At 55.3% G+C, this 17,681-nt stretch overlaps 1 protein-coding gene across 1 annotated transcript in view; it reads left to right on the top strand.

Annotated features, from left to right (window-relative positions):
• Positions 1-17,681, top strand: part of EIF2B4 (eukaryotic translation initiation factor 2B subunit delta) — a 32,431-nt gene that overhangs the window by 13,608 nt on the left and 1,142 nt on the right. The window contains exons 7-8 of the mRNA XM_075583530.1: positions 401-578; positions 3,040-3,220. Coding sequence (XP_075439645.1) covers positions 401-578; positions 3,040-3,220 — 359 coding nt within the window. The remainder of the gene's footprint in view (positions 1-400; positions 579-3,039; positions 3,221-17,681) is intronic.

Genomic DNA, 17,681 nt, shown 5'->3' on the forward strand with positions numbered 1-17,681 from the left:
TGTGTGTGTGTGTGTACGAGACGGCAGTGTGTGTGTACGAGACGGCAGTGTGTGTATACGAGACGGCAGTGTGTGTGTGTGTGTACGAGACGGCAGTGTGTGTGTGTGTGTACGAGACGGCAGTGTGTGTGTGTGTGTACGAGACGGCAGTGTGTGTGTGTACGAGACGGCAGTGTGTGTGTGTGTGTGTGTACGAGACGGCAGTGTGTGTGTGTACGAGACGGCAGTGTGTGTGTGTGTGTGTGTGTGTGTACGAGACGGCAGTGTGTGTGCTAGAGAGCGCCCGCAGCTGGCGAGTTCTCCCAGGTGACCTCCAGTCTCTACCCCCGCCTACATATGTGATTGTAAGGGGATGTGCTTAGGCTGCGTGTTACACGCGTGACCTGCCGCTGTCCCTCAGCTCCTCGCTTGTGACCTTCACGCTCTGCGACGCGCATCGTAACGGGAAGAAGTTCCGCGTGATCGTGGCAGACAGCCGGCCGCGGCTTGAGGGGAGGGAGACCCTGCGGCGACTCGTCCGGAGCGGGATTCACTGCACCTACATCATGATCACCGCCATCTCCTATATCCTGCCAGAGGTGAGGGGGAGGGGGGAGCGTGGCGTGGGGGAGGGGGGAGTGTGGCGTGGGGGAGGGGGGGAGAGCGCGGGGGGGGAGACCCTGCGGCGACTCGTCCGGAGCGGGAGTCACTGCACCTACATCATGATCACCGCCATCTCCTATATCCTGCCAGAGGTGAGGGGGAGGGGGGAGCGTGGCGTGGGGGAGGGGGGAGTGTGGCGTGGGGGAGGGGGGGAGAGCGCGGGGGGGGAGACCCTGCGGCGACTCGTCCGGAGCGGGAATCACTGCACCTACATCATGATCACCGCCATCTCCTATATCCTGCCAGAGGTGAGGGGGAGGGGGGAGCGTGGCGTGGGGGAGGGGGGAGTGTGGCGTGGGGGAGGGGGGAGAGCGTGGGGGGGAGACCCTGCGGCGACTCGTCCGGAGCGGGAGTCACTGCACCTACATCATGATCACCGCCATCTCCTATATCCTGCCAGAGGTGAGGGGGGAGCGTGGCGTGGCGTGGGGGGGGGGAGAGCGTGGGGGGGAGACCCTGCGGCGACTCGTCCGGAGCGGCATTCACTGCACCTACATCATGATCACCGCCATCTCCTATATCCTGCCAGAGGTGAGGGGAGAGCGTGGCGTGGGGGAGGGGGGAGAGCGTGGGGGGGGAGACCCTGCGGCGACTCGTCCGGAGCGGGATTCACTGCACCTACATCATGATCACCGCCATCTCCTATATCCTGCCAGAGGTGAGAGTCAGGGGGGAGTGTGGCGTGGGGGAGGGGGGGAGAGCGCGGGGGGGGAGACCCTGCGGCGACTCGTCCGGAGCGGCATTCACTGCACCTACATCATGATCACCGCCATCTCCTATATCCTGCCAGAGGTGAGGGGGAGGGGGGAGCGTGGCGTGGCGTGGGGGGGGGAGAGCGTGGGGGGGGGAGACCCTGCGGCGACTCGTCCGGAGCGGCATTCACTGCACCTACATCATGATCACCGCCATCTCCTATATCCTGCCAGAGGTGAGGGGAGAGCGTGGCGTGGGGGAGGGGGGGAGAGCGTGGGGGGGAGACCCTGCGGCGACTCGTCCGGAGCGGGATCACTGCACCTACATCATGATCACCGCCATCTCCTATATCCTGCCAGAGGTGAGGGGAGAGCGTGGCGTGGGGGAGGGGGGAGAGCGTGGGGGGGAGACCCTGCGGCGACTCGTCCGGAGCGGGATCACTGCACCTACATCATGATCACCGCCATCTCCTATATCCTGCCAGAGGTGAGGGGGAGGGGAGAGCGTGGGGGAGGGGGGAGAGCGCGGGGGGGAGACCCTGCGGCGACTCGTCCGGAGCGGGATCACTGCACCTACATCATGATCACCGCCATCTCCTATATCCTGCCAGAGGTGAGGGGAGAGCGTGGCGTGGGGGAGGGGGGAGAGCGTGGGGGGGAGACCCTGCGGCGACTCGTCCGGAGCGGGATTCACTGCACCTACATCATGATCACCGCCATCTCCTATATCCTGCCAGAGGTGAGAGTCAGGGGGGAGTGTGGCGTGGGGGAGGGGGGAGAGCGTGGGGGAGGGGGGAGAGCGTGGGGGGGGAGACCCTGCGGCGACTCGTCCGGAGCGGCATTCACTGCACCTACATCATGATCACCGCCATCTCCTATATCCTGCCAGAGGTGAGGGGGAGGGGGGAGCGTGGCGTGGCGTGGGGGGGGGGAGAGCGTGGGGGGGGGAGACCCTGCGGCGACTCGTCCGGAGCGGCATTCACTGCACCTACATCATGATCACCGCCATCTCCTATATCCTGCCAGAGGTGAGGGGGAGGGGAGAGCGTGGGGGAGGGGGGAGAGCGCGGGGGGGAGACCCTGCGGCGACTCGTCCGGAGCGGGATCACTGCACCTACATCATGATCACCGCCATCTCCTATATCCTGCCAGAGGTGAGGGGAGAGCGTGGCGTGGGGGAGGGGGGAGAGCGTGGGGGGGAGACCCTGCGGCGACTCGTCCGGAGCGGGATTCACTGCACCTACATCATGATCACCGCCATCTCCTATATCCTGCCAGAGGTGAGAGTCAGGGGGGAGTGTGGCGTGGGGGAGGGGGGAGAGCGTGGGGGGGAGACCCTGCGGCGACTCGTCCGGAGCGGGATTCACTGCACCTACATCATGATCACCGCCATCTCCTATATCCTGCCAGAGGTGAGAGTCAGGGGGGAGTGTGGCGTGGGGGAGGGGGGAGTGTGGCGTGGGGGGTGGGGGGGGGGGGGGAGTGTGGCGTGGGGAGACCCTGCGGCGACTCGTCCGGAGTGGGATTCACTGCACCTACATCATGATCACCGCCATCTCCTATATCCTGCCAGAGGTGAGGGGGAGGGGGGAGCGTGGCGTGGGGGAGGAGAGGAGAGCGCGGGGGGGGAGAAGTGCTGTGGAAGTGTTCCTATTATTGTGGGAGGTTCATTACCTGCTGACCTCTCCCCACTCCCCTTCCGCAGGTCTCCAAGGTGTTCTTGGGGGCACACGCCCTGCTGGCCAATGGGTACGTCATGTCCCGTGTTGGCACCTCCCAGATTGCGCTGGTGGCCAAAGCTCACAACGTGCCCGTGCTGGTGTGCTGCGAGACGTACAAGTTCTGCGAGCGCGTGCAGACCGATTCCTTCGTGTCCAACGAGCTGGGTGAGAGGGAGAGAACGTTTCAACTGCACTCTGCGCCCTTGCACTGCACTCTGCGCCCTTGCACTGCACACTGCGCCCTTGCACTGCACGCTGCGCCCTTGCACACTGCGCCCTTGCACTGCACACTTGCCATACGGTTTAAGGGGTAACCAGCTGGGCGTAACCTTTATTAATGAAGGCCGGCTACCCCGTCACATATCCTCCTTCCCCGCTCCCGTTCCCAGCACCGATGTTAATATATCCTCCTTCCCTGCTCCCGTTCCCAGCCCGATGTTAATATATCCTCCTTCCCTGCTCCCGTTCCCAGCCCGATGTTAATATATCCTCCTTCCCTGCTCCCGTTCCCAGCCCGATGTTAATATATCCTCCTTCCCTGCTCCCGTTCCCGATGTTAATATATCCTCCTTCCCTGATCCCGTTCCCAGCCCCGATGTTAATATATCCTCCTTCCCAGCTCCCGTTCCCAGCCCGATGTTAATATATCCTCCTTCCCTGCTCCCGTTCCCAGCCCGATGTTAATATATCCTCCTTCCCTGCTCCTGTTCCCTGCCCGATGTTAATATATCCTCCTTCCCTGCTCCCGTTCCCAGCCCGATGTTAATATATCCTCCTTCCCTGCTCCCGTTCCCAGCCCGATGTTAATATATCCTCCTTCCCTGCTCCTGTTCCCTGCCCGATGTTAATATATCCTCCTTCCCTGCTCCCGTTCCCAGCCCGATGTTAATATATCCTCCTTCCCTGCTCCCGTTCCCAGCCCGATGTTAATATATCCTCCTTCCCTGCTCCCGTTCCCGATGTTAATATATCCTCCTTCCCTGCTCCCGTTCCCGATGTTAATATATCCTCCTTCCCTGCTCCCGTTCCCAGCCCCGATGTTAATATATCCTCCTTCCCTGCTCCCGTTCCCAGCCCGATGTTAATATATCCTCCTTCCCAGCTCCCGTTCCCGATGTTAATATATCCTCCTTCCCTGCTCCCGTTCCCAGCCCCGATGTTAATATATCCTCCTTCCCTGATCCCGTTCCCAGCCCCGATGTTAATATATCCTCCTTCCCTGCTCCCGTTCCCAGCCCGATGTTAATATATCCTCCTTCCCAGCTCCCGTTCCCGATGTTAATATATCCTCCTTCCCTGCTCCCGTTCCCAGCCCGATGTTAATATATCCTCCTTCCCTGCTCCCGTTTCCAGCCCCGATGTTAATATATCCTCCTTCCCTGCTCCCGTTTCCAGCCCCGATCTTAATATATCCTCCTTCCCTGCTCCCGTTCCCGATGTTAATATATCCTCCTTCCCTGCTCCCGTTTCCAGCCCGATGTTAATATATCCTCCTTCCCCGCTCCCGTTCCCAGCCCCGATGTTAATATATCCTCCTTCCCTGCTCCCGTTCCCAGCCCGATGTTAATATATCCTCCTTCCCTGCTCCCGTTCCCAGCCCGATGTTAATATATCCTCCTTCCCTGCTCCCGTTCCCGATGTTAATATATCCTCCTTCCCTGCTCCCGTTCCCAGCCCGATGTTAATATATCCTCCTTCCCTGCTCCCGTTCCCAGCCCCGATGTTAATATATCCTCCTTCCCTGCTCCCGTTCCCAGCACCGATGTTAATATATCCTCCTTCCCTGCTCCCGTTCCCGATGTTAATATATCCTCCTTCCCTGCTCCCGTTCACAGCCCGATGTTAATATATCCTCCTTCCCTGCTCCCGTTCCCAGCCCGATGTTAATATATCCTCCTTCCCAGCCCGATGTTAATATATCATCCTTCCCTGCTCCCGTTCCCAGCCCGATGTTAATATATCCTCCTTCCCTGCTCCCGTTCCCAGCCCGATGTTAATATATCCTCCTTCCCCGCTCCCGTTCCCATCCCGATGTTAATATATCCTCCTTCCCTGCTCCCGTTCCCAGCCCGATGTTAATATATCCTCCTTCCCTGCTCCCGTTCCCAGCCCGATGTTAATATATCCTCCTTCCCTGCTCCCGTTCCCTGCCCGATGTTAATATATCCTCCTTCCCAGCTCCCGTTCCCAGCCCGATGTTAATATATCCTCCTTCCCAGCTCCCGTTCCCAGCTCCGATGTTAATATATCCTCCTTCCCTGCTCCCGTTCCCAGCCCGATGTTAATATATCCTCCTTCCCCGCTCCCGTTCCCAGCCCGATGTTAATATATCCTCCTTCCCTGCTCCCGTTCCCAGCCCGATGTTAATATATCCTCCTTCCCAGCTCCCGTTCCCAGCCCCGATGTTAATATATCCTCCTTCCCAGCTCCCGTTCCCAGCCTCGATGTTAATATATCCTCCTTCCCTGGTCCCGTTCCCAGCCCCGATGTTAATATATCCTCCTTCCCAGCTCCCGTTCCCAGCCCGATGTTAATATATCCTCCTTCCCAGCTCCCGTTCCCAGCCTCGATGTTAATATATCCTCCTTCCCTGGTCCGGTTCCCAGCCCCGATGTTAATATATCCTCCTTCCCTGCTCCCGTTCCCAGCCCGATGTTAATATATCCTCCTTCCCTGCTCCCGTTCCCAGCCCGATGTTAATATATCCTCCTTCCCCGCTCCCGTTCCCAGCACCGATGTTAATATATCCTCCTTCCCTGCTCCCGTTCCCAGCCCGATGTTAATATATCCTCCTTCCCTGCTCCCGTTCCCAGCCCGATGTTAATATATCCTCCTTCCCTGCTCCCGTTCCCAGCCCGATGTTAATATATCCTCCTTCCCTGCTCCCGTTCCCTGCCCGATGTTAATATATCCTCCTTCCCAGCTCCCGTTCCCAGCCCGATGTTAATATATCCTCCTTCCCTGCTCTCGTTCCCAGCCCCGATGTTAATATATCCTCCTTCCCAGCTCCCGTTCCCAGCCTCGATGTTAATATATCCTCCTTCCCAGCTCCCGTTCCCAGCCTCGATGTTAATATATCCTCCTTCCCTGGTCCCGTTCCCAGCCCCGATGTTAATATATCCTCCTTCCCTGCTCCCGTTCCCAGCCCGATGTTAATATATCCTCCTTCCCTGCTCCCGTTCCCAGCCCCGATGTTAATATATCCTCCTTCCCCGCTCCCGTTCCCAGCCCGATGTTAATATATCCTCCTTCCCCGCTCCCGTTCCCAGCACCGATGTTAATATATCCTCCTTCCCTGCTCCCGTTCCCAGCCCGATGTTAATATATCCTCCTTCCCAGCTCCCGTTCCCAGCCCGATGTTAATATATCCTCCTTCCCTGCTCCCGTTCCCAGCCCGATGTTAATATATCCTCCTTCCCAGCTCCCGTTCCCAGCCCCGATGTTAATATATCCTCCTTCCCAGCTCCCGTTCCCAGCCTCGATGTTAATATATCCTCCTTCCCTGGTCCCGTTCCCAGCCCCGATGTTAATATATCCTCCTTCCCTGCTCCCGTTTCCAGCCCGATGTTAATATATCCTCCTTCCCAGCTCCCGTTCCCATCCCGATGTTAATATATCCTCCTTCCCCGCTCCCGTTCCCATCCCGATGTTAATATATCCTCCTTCCCTGCTCCCGTTCCCAGCCCGATGTTAATATATCCTCCTTCCCTGCTCCCGTTCCCAGCCCGATGTTAATATATCCTCCTTCCCTGCTCCCGTTCCCAGCCCGATGTTAATATATCCTCCTTCCCCGCTCCCGTTCCCAGCCCGATGTTAATATATCCTCCTTCCCTGCTCCCGTTCCCAGCCCGATGTTAATATATCCTCCTTCCCTGCTCCCGTTCCCAGCCCGATGTTAATATATCATCCTTCCCAGCTCCCGTTCCCAGCCTCGATGTTAATATATCCTCCTTCCCTGCTCCCGTTCCCAGCCCGATGTTAATATATCCTCCTTCCCCGCTCCCGTTCCCAGCCCGATGTTAATATATCCTCCTTCCCTGCTCCCGTTCCCAGCCCGATGTTAATATATCCTCCTTCCCAGCTCCCGTTCCCAGCCCGATGTTAATATATCCTCCTTCCCAGCTCCCGTTCCCAGCTCCGATGTTAATATATCCTCCTTCCCTGCTCCCGTTCCCAGCCCGATGTTAATATATCCTCCTTCCCCGCTCCCGTTCCCAGCCCGATGTTAATATATCCTCCTTCCCTGCTCCCGTTCCCAGCCCGATGTTAATATATCCTCCTTCCCAGCTCCCGTTCCCAGCCCCGATGTTAATATATCCTCCTTCCCAGCTCCCGTTCCCAGCCTCTATGTTAATATATCCTCCTTCCCTGGTCCCGTTCCCAGCCCCGATGTTAATATATCCTCCTTCCCTGCTCCCGTTCCCAGCACCGATGTTAATATATCCTCCTTCCCTGCTCCCGTTCCCGATGTTAATATATCCTCCTTCCCAGCTCCCGTTCCCAGCCCGATGTTAATATATCCTCCTTCCCTGCTCCCGTTCCCAGCCCGATGTTAATATATCCTCCTTCCCTGCTCCCGTTCCCAGCCCGATGTTAATATATCCTCCTTCCCAGCTCCCGTTCCCAGCCCCGATGTTAATATATCCTCCTTCCCAGCTCCCGTTCCCAGCCTCGATGTTAATATATCCTCCTTCCCTGGTCCCGTTCCCAGCCCCGATGTTAATATATCCTCCTTCCCTGCTCCCGTTCCCAGCCCGATGTTAATATATCCTCCTTCCCTGCTCCCGTTCCCAGCCCGATGTTAATATATCCTCCTTCCCCGCTCCCGTTCCCAGCACCGATGTTAATATATCCTCCTTCCCTGCTCCCGTTCCCAGCCCGATGTTAATATATCCTCCTTCCCAGCTCCCGTTCCCAGCCCGATGTTAATATATCATCCTTCCCTGCTCCCGTTCCCAGCCCGATGTTAATATATCCTCCTTCCCTGCTCCCGTTCCCAGCCCGATGTTAATATATCCTCCTTCCCAGCTCCCGTTCCCAGCCCGATGTTAATATATCATCCTTCCCTGCTCCCGTTCCCAGCCCCGATGTTAATATATCCTCCTTCCCCGCTCCCGTTCCCATCCCGATGTTAATATATCCTCCTTCCCTGCTCCCGTTCCCAGCCCGATGTTAATATATCCTCCTTCCCTGCTCCCGTTCCCAGCCCCGATGTTAATATATCCTCCTTCCCTGCTCCCGTTCCCAGCCCGATGTTAATATATCCTCCTTCCCTGCTCCCGTTCCCAGCCCGATGTTAATATATCCTCCTTCCCCGCTCCCGTTCCCATCCCGATGTTAATATATCCTCCTTCCCTGCTCCCGTTCCCAGCCCGATGTTAATATATCCTCCTTCCCTGCTCCCGTTCCCAGCCCGATGTTAATATATCCTCCTTCCCTGCTCCCGTTCCCTGCCCGATGTTAATATATCCTCCTTCCCAGCTCCCGTTCCCAGCCCGATGTTAATATATCCTCCTTCCCAGCTCCCGTTCCCAGCTCTGATGTTAATATATCCTCCTTCCCTGCTCCCGTTCCCAGCCCGATGTTAATATATCCTCCTTCCCCGCTCCCGTTCCCAGCCCGATGTTAATATATCCTCCTTCCCTGCTCCCGTTCCCAGCCCCGATGTTAATATATCCTCCTTCCCAGCCTCGATGTTAATATATCCTCCTTCCCTGGTCCCGTTCCCAGCCCCGATGTTAATATATCCTCCTTCCCTGCTCCCGTTCCCAGCCCGATGTTAATATATCCTCCTTCCCTGCTCCCGTTCCCAGCCCGATGTTAATATATCCTCCTTCCCCGCTCCCGTTCCCAGCACCGATGTTAATATATCCTCCTTCCCTGCTCCCGTTCCCAGCCCGATGTTAATATATCCTCCTTCCCAGCTCCCGTTCCCAGCCCGATGTTAATATATCCTCCTTCCCTGCTCCCGTTCCCAGCCCGATGTTAATATATCCTCCTTCCCAGCTCCCGTTCCCAGCCCCGATGTTAATATATCCTCCTTCCCAGCTCCCGTTCCCAGCCTCGATGTTAATATATCCTCCTTCCCTGGTCCCGTTCCCAGCCCCGATGTTAATATATCCTCCTTCCCTGCTCCCGTTTCCAGCCCGATGTTAATATATCCTCCTTCCCAGCTCCCGTTCCCATCCCGATGTTAATATATCCTCCTTCCCTGCTCTCGTTCCCAGCCCGATGTTAATATATCCTCCTTCCCTGCTCCCGTTCCCAGCCCGATGTTAATATATCCTCCTTCCCAGCTCCCGTTCCCAGCCCGATGTTAATATATCCTCCTTCCCTGCTCCCGTTCCCAGCCCGATGTTAATATATCCTCCTTCCCTGCTCCCGTTCCCAGCACCGATGTTAATATATCCTCCTTCCCTGCTCCCGTTCCCAGCCCCGATGTTAATATATCCTCCTTCCCTGCTCCCGTTCCCAGCCCGATGTTAATATATCCTCCTTCCCTGCTCCCGTTCCCAGCTCCGATGTTAATATATCCTCCTTCCCTGCTCCCGTTCCCAGCCCGATGTTAATATATCCTCCTTCCCTGCTCCCGTTCCCAGCCCGATGTTAATATATCCTCCTTCCCCGCTCCCGTTCCCAGCCCGATGTTAATATATCCTCCTTCCCCGCTCCCGTTCCCAGCCCGATGTTAATATATCATCCTTCCCTGGTCCCGTTCCCAGCCCGATGTTAATATATCCTCCTTCCCTGCTCCCGTTCCCAGCCCGATGTTAATATATCCTCCTTCCCTGCTCCCGTTCCCGATGTTAATATATCCTCCTTCCCCGCTCCCGTTCCCGATGTTAATATATCCTCCTTCCCTGCTCCCGTTCCCGATGTTAATATATCCTCCTTCCCAGCTCCCGTTCCCAGCACCGATGTTAATATATCCTCCTTCCCTGCTCCCGTTCCCAGCCCGATGTTAATATATCCTCCTTCCCTGCTCCCGTTCCCAGCCCGATGTTAATATATCCTCCTTCCCTGCTCCCGTTCCCAGCCCGATGTTAATATATACTCCTTCCCAGCTCCCGTTCCCAGCCCGATGTTAATATATCCTCCTTCCCTGCTCCCGTTCCCAGCCCCGATGTTAATATATCCTCCTTCCCTGCTCCCGTTCCCAGCTCCCGTTCCCGATGTTAATATATCCTCCTTCCCAGCTCCCGTTCCCAGCCCGATGTTAATATATCCTCCTTCCCTGCTCCCGTTCCCGATGTTAATATATCCTCCTTCCCTGCTCCCGTTCCCAGCCCGATGTTAATATATCCTCCTTCCCTGCTCCCGTTCCCGATGTTAATATATCCTCCTTCCCTGCTCCCGTTCCCAGCCCGATGTTAATATATCCTCCTTCCCTGCTCCCGTTCCCAGCCCGATGTTAATATATCCTCCTTCCCTACTCCCGTTCCCGATGTTAATATATCCTCCTTCCCTGCTCCCGTTCCCAGACCGATGTTAATATATCCTCCTTCACTGCTCCCGTTCCCGATGTTAATATATCCTCCTTCCCTGCTCCCGTTCCCGATGTTAATATATCCTCCTTCCCAGCTCCCGTTCCCAGCCCGATGTTAATATATCCTCCTTCCTTGCTCCCGTTCCCAGCCCGATGTTAATATATCCTCCTTCCCAGCTCCCGTTCCCAGCCCCGATGTTAATATATCCTCCTTCCCAGCTCCCGTTCCCAGCACCGATGTTAATATATCCTCCTTCCCTGCTCCCGTTCCCAGCCCGATGTTAATATATCCTCCTTCCCCGCTCCCGTTCCCAGCCCGATGTTAATATATCCTCCTTCCCTGCTCCCGTTCCCAGCCCGATGTTAATATATCCTCCTTCCCTGCTCCCGTTCCCGATGTTAATATATCCTCCTTCCCAGCTCCCGTTCCCAGCCCGATGTTAATATATCCTCCTTCCCTGCTCCCGTTCCCAGCCCGATGTTAATATATCCTCCTTCCCCGCTCCCGTTCCCGATGTTAATATATCCTCCTTCCCTGCTCCCGTTCCCAGCCCCATGTTAATATATCCTCCTTCCCAGCTCCCGTTCCCAGCCCGATGTTAATATATCCTCCTTCCCTGCTCCCGTTCCCAGCCCGATGTTAATATATCCTCCTTCCCTGCTCCCGTTCCTGATGTTAATATATCCTCCTTCCCAGCTCCCGTTCCCAGCCCGATGTTAATATATCCTCCTTCCCTGCTCCCGTTCCCAGCCCGATGTTAATATATCCTCCTTCCCTGCTCCCTTTCCCGATGTTAATATATCCTCCTTCCCTGCTCCCGTTCCCGATGTTAATATATCCTCCTTCCCTGCTCCCGTTCCCAGCCCGATGTTAATATATCCTCCTTCCCTGCTCCCGTTCCCAGCCCGATGTTAATATATCCTCCTTCCCTGCTCCCTTTCCCGATGTTAATATATCCTCCTTCCCTGCTCCCGTTCCCGATGTTAATATATCCTCCTTCCCTGCTCCCGTTCCCAGCCCGATGTTAATATATCCTCCTTCCCCGCTCCCGTTCCCGATGTTAATATATCCTCCTTCCCTGCTCCCGTTCCCAGCCCGATGTTAATATATCCTCCTTCCCTGCTCCCGTTCCCAGCCCGATGTTAATATATCCTCCTTCCCCGCTCCCGTTCCCATCCCGATGTTAATATATCCTCCTTCCCTGCTCCCGTTCCCAGCCCGATGTTAATATATCCTCCTTCCCTGCTCCCGTTCCCAGCCCGATGTTAATATATCCTCCTTCCCTGCTCCCGTTCCCTGCCCGATGTTAATATATCCTCCTTCCCAGCTCCCGTTCCCAGCCCGATGTTAATATATCCTCCTTCCCAGCTCCCGTTCCCAGCTCCGATGTTAATATATCCTCCTTCCCTGCTCCCGTTCCCAGCCCGATGTTAATATATCCTCCTTCCCCGCTCCCGTTCCCAGCCCGATGTTAATATATCCTCCTTCCCTGCTCCCGTTCCCAGCCCGATGTTAATATATCCTCCTTCCCAGCTCCCGTTCCCAGCCCCGATGTTAATATATCCTCCTTCCCAGCTCCCGTTCCCAGCCTCGATGTTAATATATCCTCCTTCCCTGGTCCCGTTCCCATCCCGATGTTAATATATCCTCCTTCCCTGCTCCCGTTCCCAGCCCGATGTTAATATATCCTCCTTCCCAGCTCCCGTTCCCGATGTTAATATATCCTCCTTCCCAGCTCTCGTTCCCAGCCCGATGTTAATATATCCTCCTTCCCTGCTCCCGTTCCCAGCCCCATGTTAATATATCCTCCTTCCCAGCTCCCGTTCCCAGCCCGATGTTAATATATCCTCCTTCCCTGCTCCCGTTCCCAGCCCGATGTTAATATATCCTCCTTCCCTGCTCCCGTTCCCAGCCCGATGTTAATATATCCTCCTTCCCCGCTCCCGTTCCCAGCCCGATGTTAATATATCCTCCTTCCCTGCTCCCGTTCCCAGCCCGATGTTAATATATCCTCCTTCCCTGCTCCCGTTCCCAGCCCGATGTTAATATATCCTCCTTCCCTGCTCCCGTTCCCAGCCCGATGTTAATATATCCTCCTTCCCCGCTCCCGTTCCCAGCCCGATGTTAATATATCCTCCTTCCCCGCTCCCGTTCCCAGCCCGATGTTAATATATCCTCCTTCCCTGCTCCCGTTCCCAGCCCGATGTTAATATATCCTCCTTCCCTGCTCCCGTTCCTGATGTTAATATATCCTCCTTCCCAGCTCCCGTTCCCAGCCCGATGTTAATATATCCTCCTTCCCTGCTCCCGTTCCCAGCCCGATGTTAATATATCCTCCTTCCCTGCTCCCTTTCCCGATGTTAATATATCCTCCTTCCCTGCTCCCGTTCCCGATGTTAATATATCCTCCTTCCCTGCTCCCGTTCCCAGCCCGATGTTAATATATCCTCCTTCCCTGCTCCCGTTCCCGATGTTAATATATCCTCCTTCCCTGCTCCCGTTCCCAGCCCGATGTTAATATATCCTCCTTCCCTGCTCCCGTTCCCGATGTTAATATATCCTCCTTCCCTGCTCCCGTTCCCAGCCCGATGTTAATATATCCTCCTTCCCTGCTCCCGTTCCCAGCCCGATGTTAATATATCCTCCTTCCCCGCTCCCGTTCCCATCCCGATGTTAATATATCCTCCTTCCCTGCTCCCGTTCCCAGCCCGATGTTAATATATCCTCCTTCCCTGCTCCCGTTCCCAGCCCGATGTTAATATATCCTCCTTCCCTGCTCCCGTTCCCTGCCCGATGTTAATATATCCTCCTTCCCAGCTCCCGTTCCCAGCCCGATGTTAATATATCCTCCTTCCCAGCTCCCGTTCCCAGCTCCGATGTTAATATATCCTCCTTCCCTGCTCCCGTTCCCAGCCCGATGTTAATATATCCTCCTTCCCCGCTCCCGTTCCCAGCCCGATGTTAATATATCCTCCTTCCCTGCTCCCGTTCCCAGCCCGATGTTAATATATCCTCCTTCCCAGCTCCCGTTCCCAGCCCCGATGTTAATATATCCTCCTTCCCAGCTCCCGTTCCCAGCCTCGATGTTAATATATCCTCCTTCCCTGGTCCCGTTCCCATCCCGATGTTAATATATCCTCCTTCCCTGCTCTCGTTCCCAGCCCGATGTTAATATATCCTCCTTCCCTGCTCCCGTTCCCAGCCCGATGTTAATATATCCTCCTTCCCAACTCCCGTTCCCAGCCCGATGTTAATATATCCTCCTTCCCTGCTCCCGTTCCCAGCCCGATGTTAATATATCCTCCTTCCCTGCTCCCGTTCCCAGCCCGATGTTAATATATCCTCCTTCCCTGCTCCCGTTCCCAGCCCGATGTTAATATATCCTCCTTCCCCGCTCCCGTTCCCAGCCCGATGTTAATATATCCTCCTTCCCTGCTCCCGTTCCCGATGTTAATATATCCTCCTTCCCAGCTCCCGTTCCCAGCACCGATGTTAATATATCCTCCTTCCCTGCTCCCGTTCCCGATGTTAATATATCCTCCTTCCCTGCTCCCGTTCCCAGCCCGATGTTAATATATCCTCCTTCCCAGCTCCCGTTCCCGATGTTAATATATCCTCCTTCCCTGCTCCCGTTCCCAGACCGATGTTAATATATCCTCCTTCCCTGCTCCCGTTCCCGATGTTAATATATCCTCCTTCCCTGCTCCCGCTCCCAGCCCCGATGTTAATATATCCTCCTTCCCAGCTCCCGTTGTTAATATATCCTCCTTCCCCGCTCCCGTTCCCAGCCCGATGTTAATATATCCTCCTTCCCAGCTCCCGTTCCCGATGTTAATATATCCTCCTTCCCTGCTCCCGTTCCTGATGTTAATATATCCTCCTTCCCTGCTCCCGTTCCCAGCACCGATGTTAATATATCCTCCTTCCCCGCTCCCGTTCCCAGCCCCGATGTTAATATATCCTCCTTCCCCGCTCCCGTTCCCAGCCCCGATGTTAATATATCCTCCTTCCCTGCTCCCGTTCCCAGCCCGATGTTAATATATCCTCCTTCCCTGCTCCCGTTCCCAGCCCGATGTTAATATATCCTCCTTCCCTGCTCCCGTTCCCAGCCCGATGTTAATATATCCTCCTTCCCTGCTCCCGTTCCCAGCCCGATGTTAATATATCCTCCTTCCCAGCTCCCGTTCCCAGCCCCGATGTTAATATATCCTCCTTCCCTGCTCCCGTTCCCAGCCCGATGTTAATATATCCTCCTTCCCAGCTCCCGTTCCCAGCCCCGATGTTAATATATCCTCCTTCCCTGCTCCCGTTCCCAGCACCGATGTTAATATATCCTCCTTCCCCGCTCCCGTTTCCAGCCCGATGTTAATATATCCTCCTTCCCTGCTCCCGTTCCCAGCCCGATGTTAATATATCCTCCTTCCCTGCTCCCGTTCCCTGCCCGATGTTAATATATCCTCCTTCCCAGCTCCTGTTCCCAGCCCGATGTTAATATATCCTCCTTCCCTGCTCCCGTTCCCAGCCCGATGTTAATATATCCTCCTTCCCTGCTCCCGTTCCCAGCTCCGATGTTAATATATCCTCCTTCCCTGCTCCCGTTCCCAGCCCGATGTTAATATATCCTCCTTCCCGGCTCCCGTTCCCAGCCCGATGTTAATATATCCTCCTTCCCAGCTCCCGTTCCCAGCCCGATGTTAATATATCCTCCTTCCCTGCTCCCGTTCCCAGCCCGATGTTAATATATCCTCCTTCCCTGCTCCCGTTCCCGATGTTAATATATCCTCCTTCCCTGCTCCCGTTCCCAGCCCGATGTTAATATATCCTCCTTCCCTGCTCCCGTTCCCTGCCCGATGTTAATATATCCTCCTTCCCAGCTCCTGTTCCCAGCCCGATGTTAATATATCCTCCTTCCCTGCTCCCGTTCCCAGCCCGATGTTAATATATCCTCCTTCCCTGCTCCCGTTCCCAGCTCCGATGTTAATGTATCCTCCTTCCCTGCTCCCGTTCCCAGCCCGATGTTAATATATCCTCCTTCCCTGCTCCCGTTCCCAGCTCCGATGTTAATATATCCTCCTTCCCTGCTCCCGTTCCCAGCCCGATGTTAATATATCCTCCTTCCCGGCTCCCGTTCCCAGCCCGATGTTAATATATCCTCCTTCCCAGCTCCCGTTCCCAGCCCGATGTTAATATATCCTCCTTCCCTGCTCCCGTTCCCAGCCCAATGTTAATATATCCTCCTTCCCTGCTCCCGTTCCCGATGTTAATATATCCTCCTTCCCTGCTCCCGTTCCCAGCCCGATGTTAATATATCCTCCTTCCCTGCTCCCGTTCCCAGCCCGATGTTAATATATCCTCCTTCCCTGCTCCCGTTCCCGATGTTAATATATCCTCCTTCCCTGCTCCCGTTCCCAGCACCGATGTTAATATATCCTCCTTCCCCACTCCCGTTCCCAGCACCGATGTTAATATATCCTCCTTCCCTGCTCCCGTTCCCAGCCCGATGTTAATATATCCTCCTTCCCTGCTCCCGTTCCCAGCACCGATGTTAATATATCCTCCTTCCCAGCTCCCATTCCCAGCCCCGATGTTAATATATCCTCCTTCCCAGCTCCCGTTCCCGATGTTAATATATCCTCCTTCCCTGCTCCCGTTCCCAGCCCGATGTTAATATATCCTCCTTCCCTGCTCCCGTTCCCGATGTTAATATATCCTCCTTCCCTGCTCCCGTTCCCAGCCCGATGTTAATATATCCTCCTTCCCTGCTCCCGTTCCCTGCCCGATGTTAATATATCCTCCTTCCCAGCTCCTGTTCCCAGCCCGATGTTAATATATCCTCCTTCCCTGCTCCCGTTCCCAGCCCGATGTTAATATATCCTCCTTCCCTGCTCCCGTTCCCAGCTCCGATGTTAATGTATCCTCCTTCCCTGCTCCCGTTCCCAGCCCGATGTTAATATATCCTCCTTCCCTGCTCCCGTTCCCAGCTCCGATGTTAATATATCCTCCTTCCCTGCTCCCGTTCCCAGCCCGATGTTAATATATCCTCCTTCCCGGCTCCCGTTCCCAGCCCGATGTTAATATATCCTCCTTCCCAGCTCCCGTTCCCAGCCCGATGTTAATATATCCTCCTTCCCTGCTCCCGTTCCCAGCCCAATGTTAATATATCCTCCTTCCCTGCTCCCGTTCCCGATGTTAATATATCCTCCTTCCCTGCTCCCGTTCCCAGCCCGATGTTAATATATCCTCCTTCCCTGCTCCCGTTCCCAGCCCGATGTTAATATATCCTCCTTCCCTGCTCCCGTTCCCGATGTTAATATATCCTCCTTCCCTGCTCCCGTTCCCAGCACCGATGTTAATATATCCTCCTTCCCCACTCCCGTTCCCAGCACCGATGTTAATATATCCTCCTTCCCTGCTCCCGTTCCCAGCCCGATGTTAATATATCCTCCTTCCCTGCTCCCGTTCCCAGCACCGATGTTAATATATCCTCCTTCCCAGCTCCCATTCCCAGCCCCGATGTTAATATATCCTCCTTCCCAGCTCCCGTTCCCGATGTTAATATATCCTCCTTCCCTGCTCCCGTTCCCAGCCCGATGTTAATATATCCTCCTTCCCTGCTCCCGTTCCCGATGTTAATATATCCTCCTTCCCTGCTCCCGTTCCCAGCCCGATGTTAATATATCCTCCTTACCTGCTCCCGTTCCCAGCCTGATGTTAATATATCCTCCTTCCCTGCTCCCGCTCCTGATGTTAATATATCCTCCTTCCCTGCTCCCGTTCCCAGCCCGATGTTAATATATCCTCCTTCCCAGCTCCCGTTCCCAGCCCTGATGTTAATATATCCTCCTTCCCTGCTCCCGTTCCCAGACTGATGTTAATATATCCTCCTTCCCTGCTCCCGTTCCCAGCCAGATGTTAATATATCCTCCTTCCCTGCTCCCGTTCCCAGCCCGATGTTAATATATCCTCCTTCCCTGCTCCCGTTCCCGATGTTAATATATCCTCCTTCCCTGCTCCCGTTCCAAGCCCGATGTTAATATATCCTCCTTCCCAGCTCCCGTTCCCAGCCCGATGTTGATATATCCTCCTTCCCAGCTCCCGTTCCCAGCCCGATGTTAATATATCCTCCTTCCCAGCTCCCG

Source organism: Ascaphus truei, unplaced genomic scaffold, assembly GCF_040206685.1.
Source record: "Ascaphus truei isolate aAscTru1 unplaced genomic scaffold, aAscTru1.hap1 HAP1_SCAFFOLD_334, whole genome shotgun sequence".
NCBI classification, from domain to species: domain Eukaryota; kingdom Metazoa; phylum Chordata; class Amphibia; order Anura; family Ascaphidae; genus Ascaphus; species Ascaphus truei.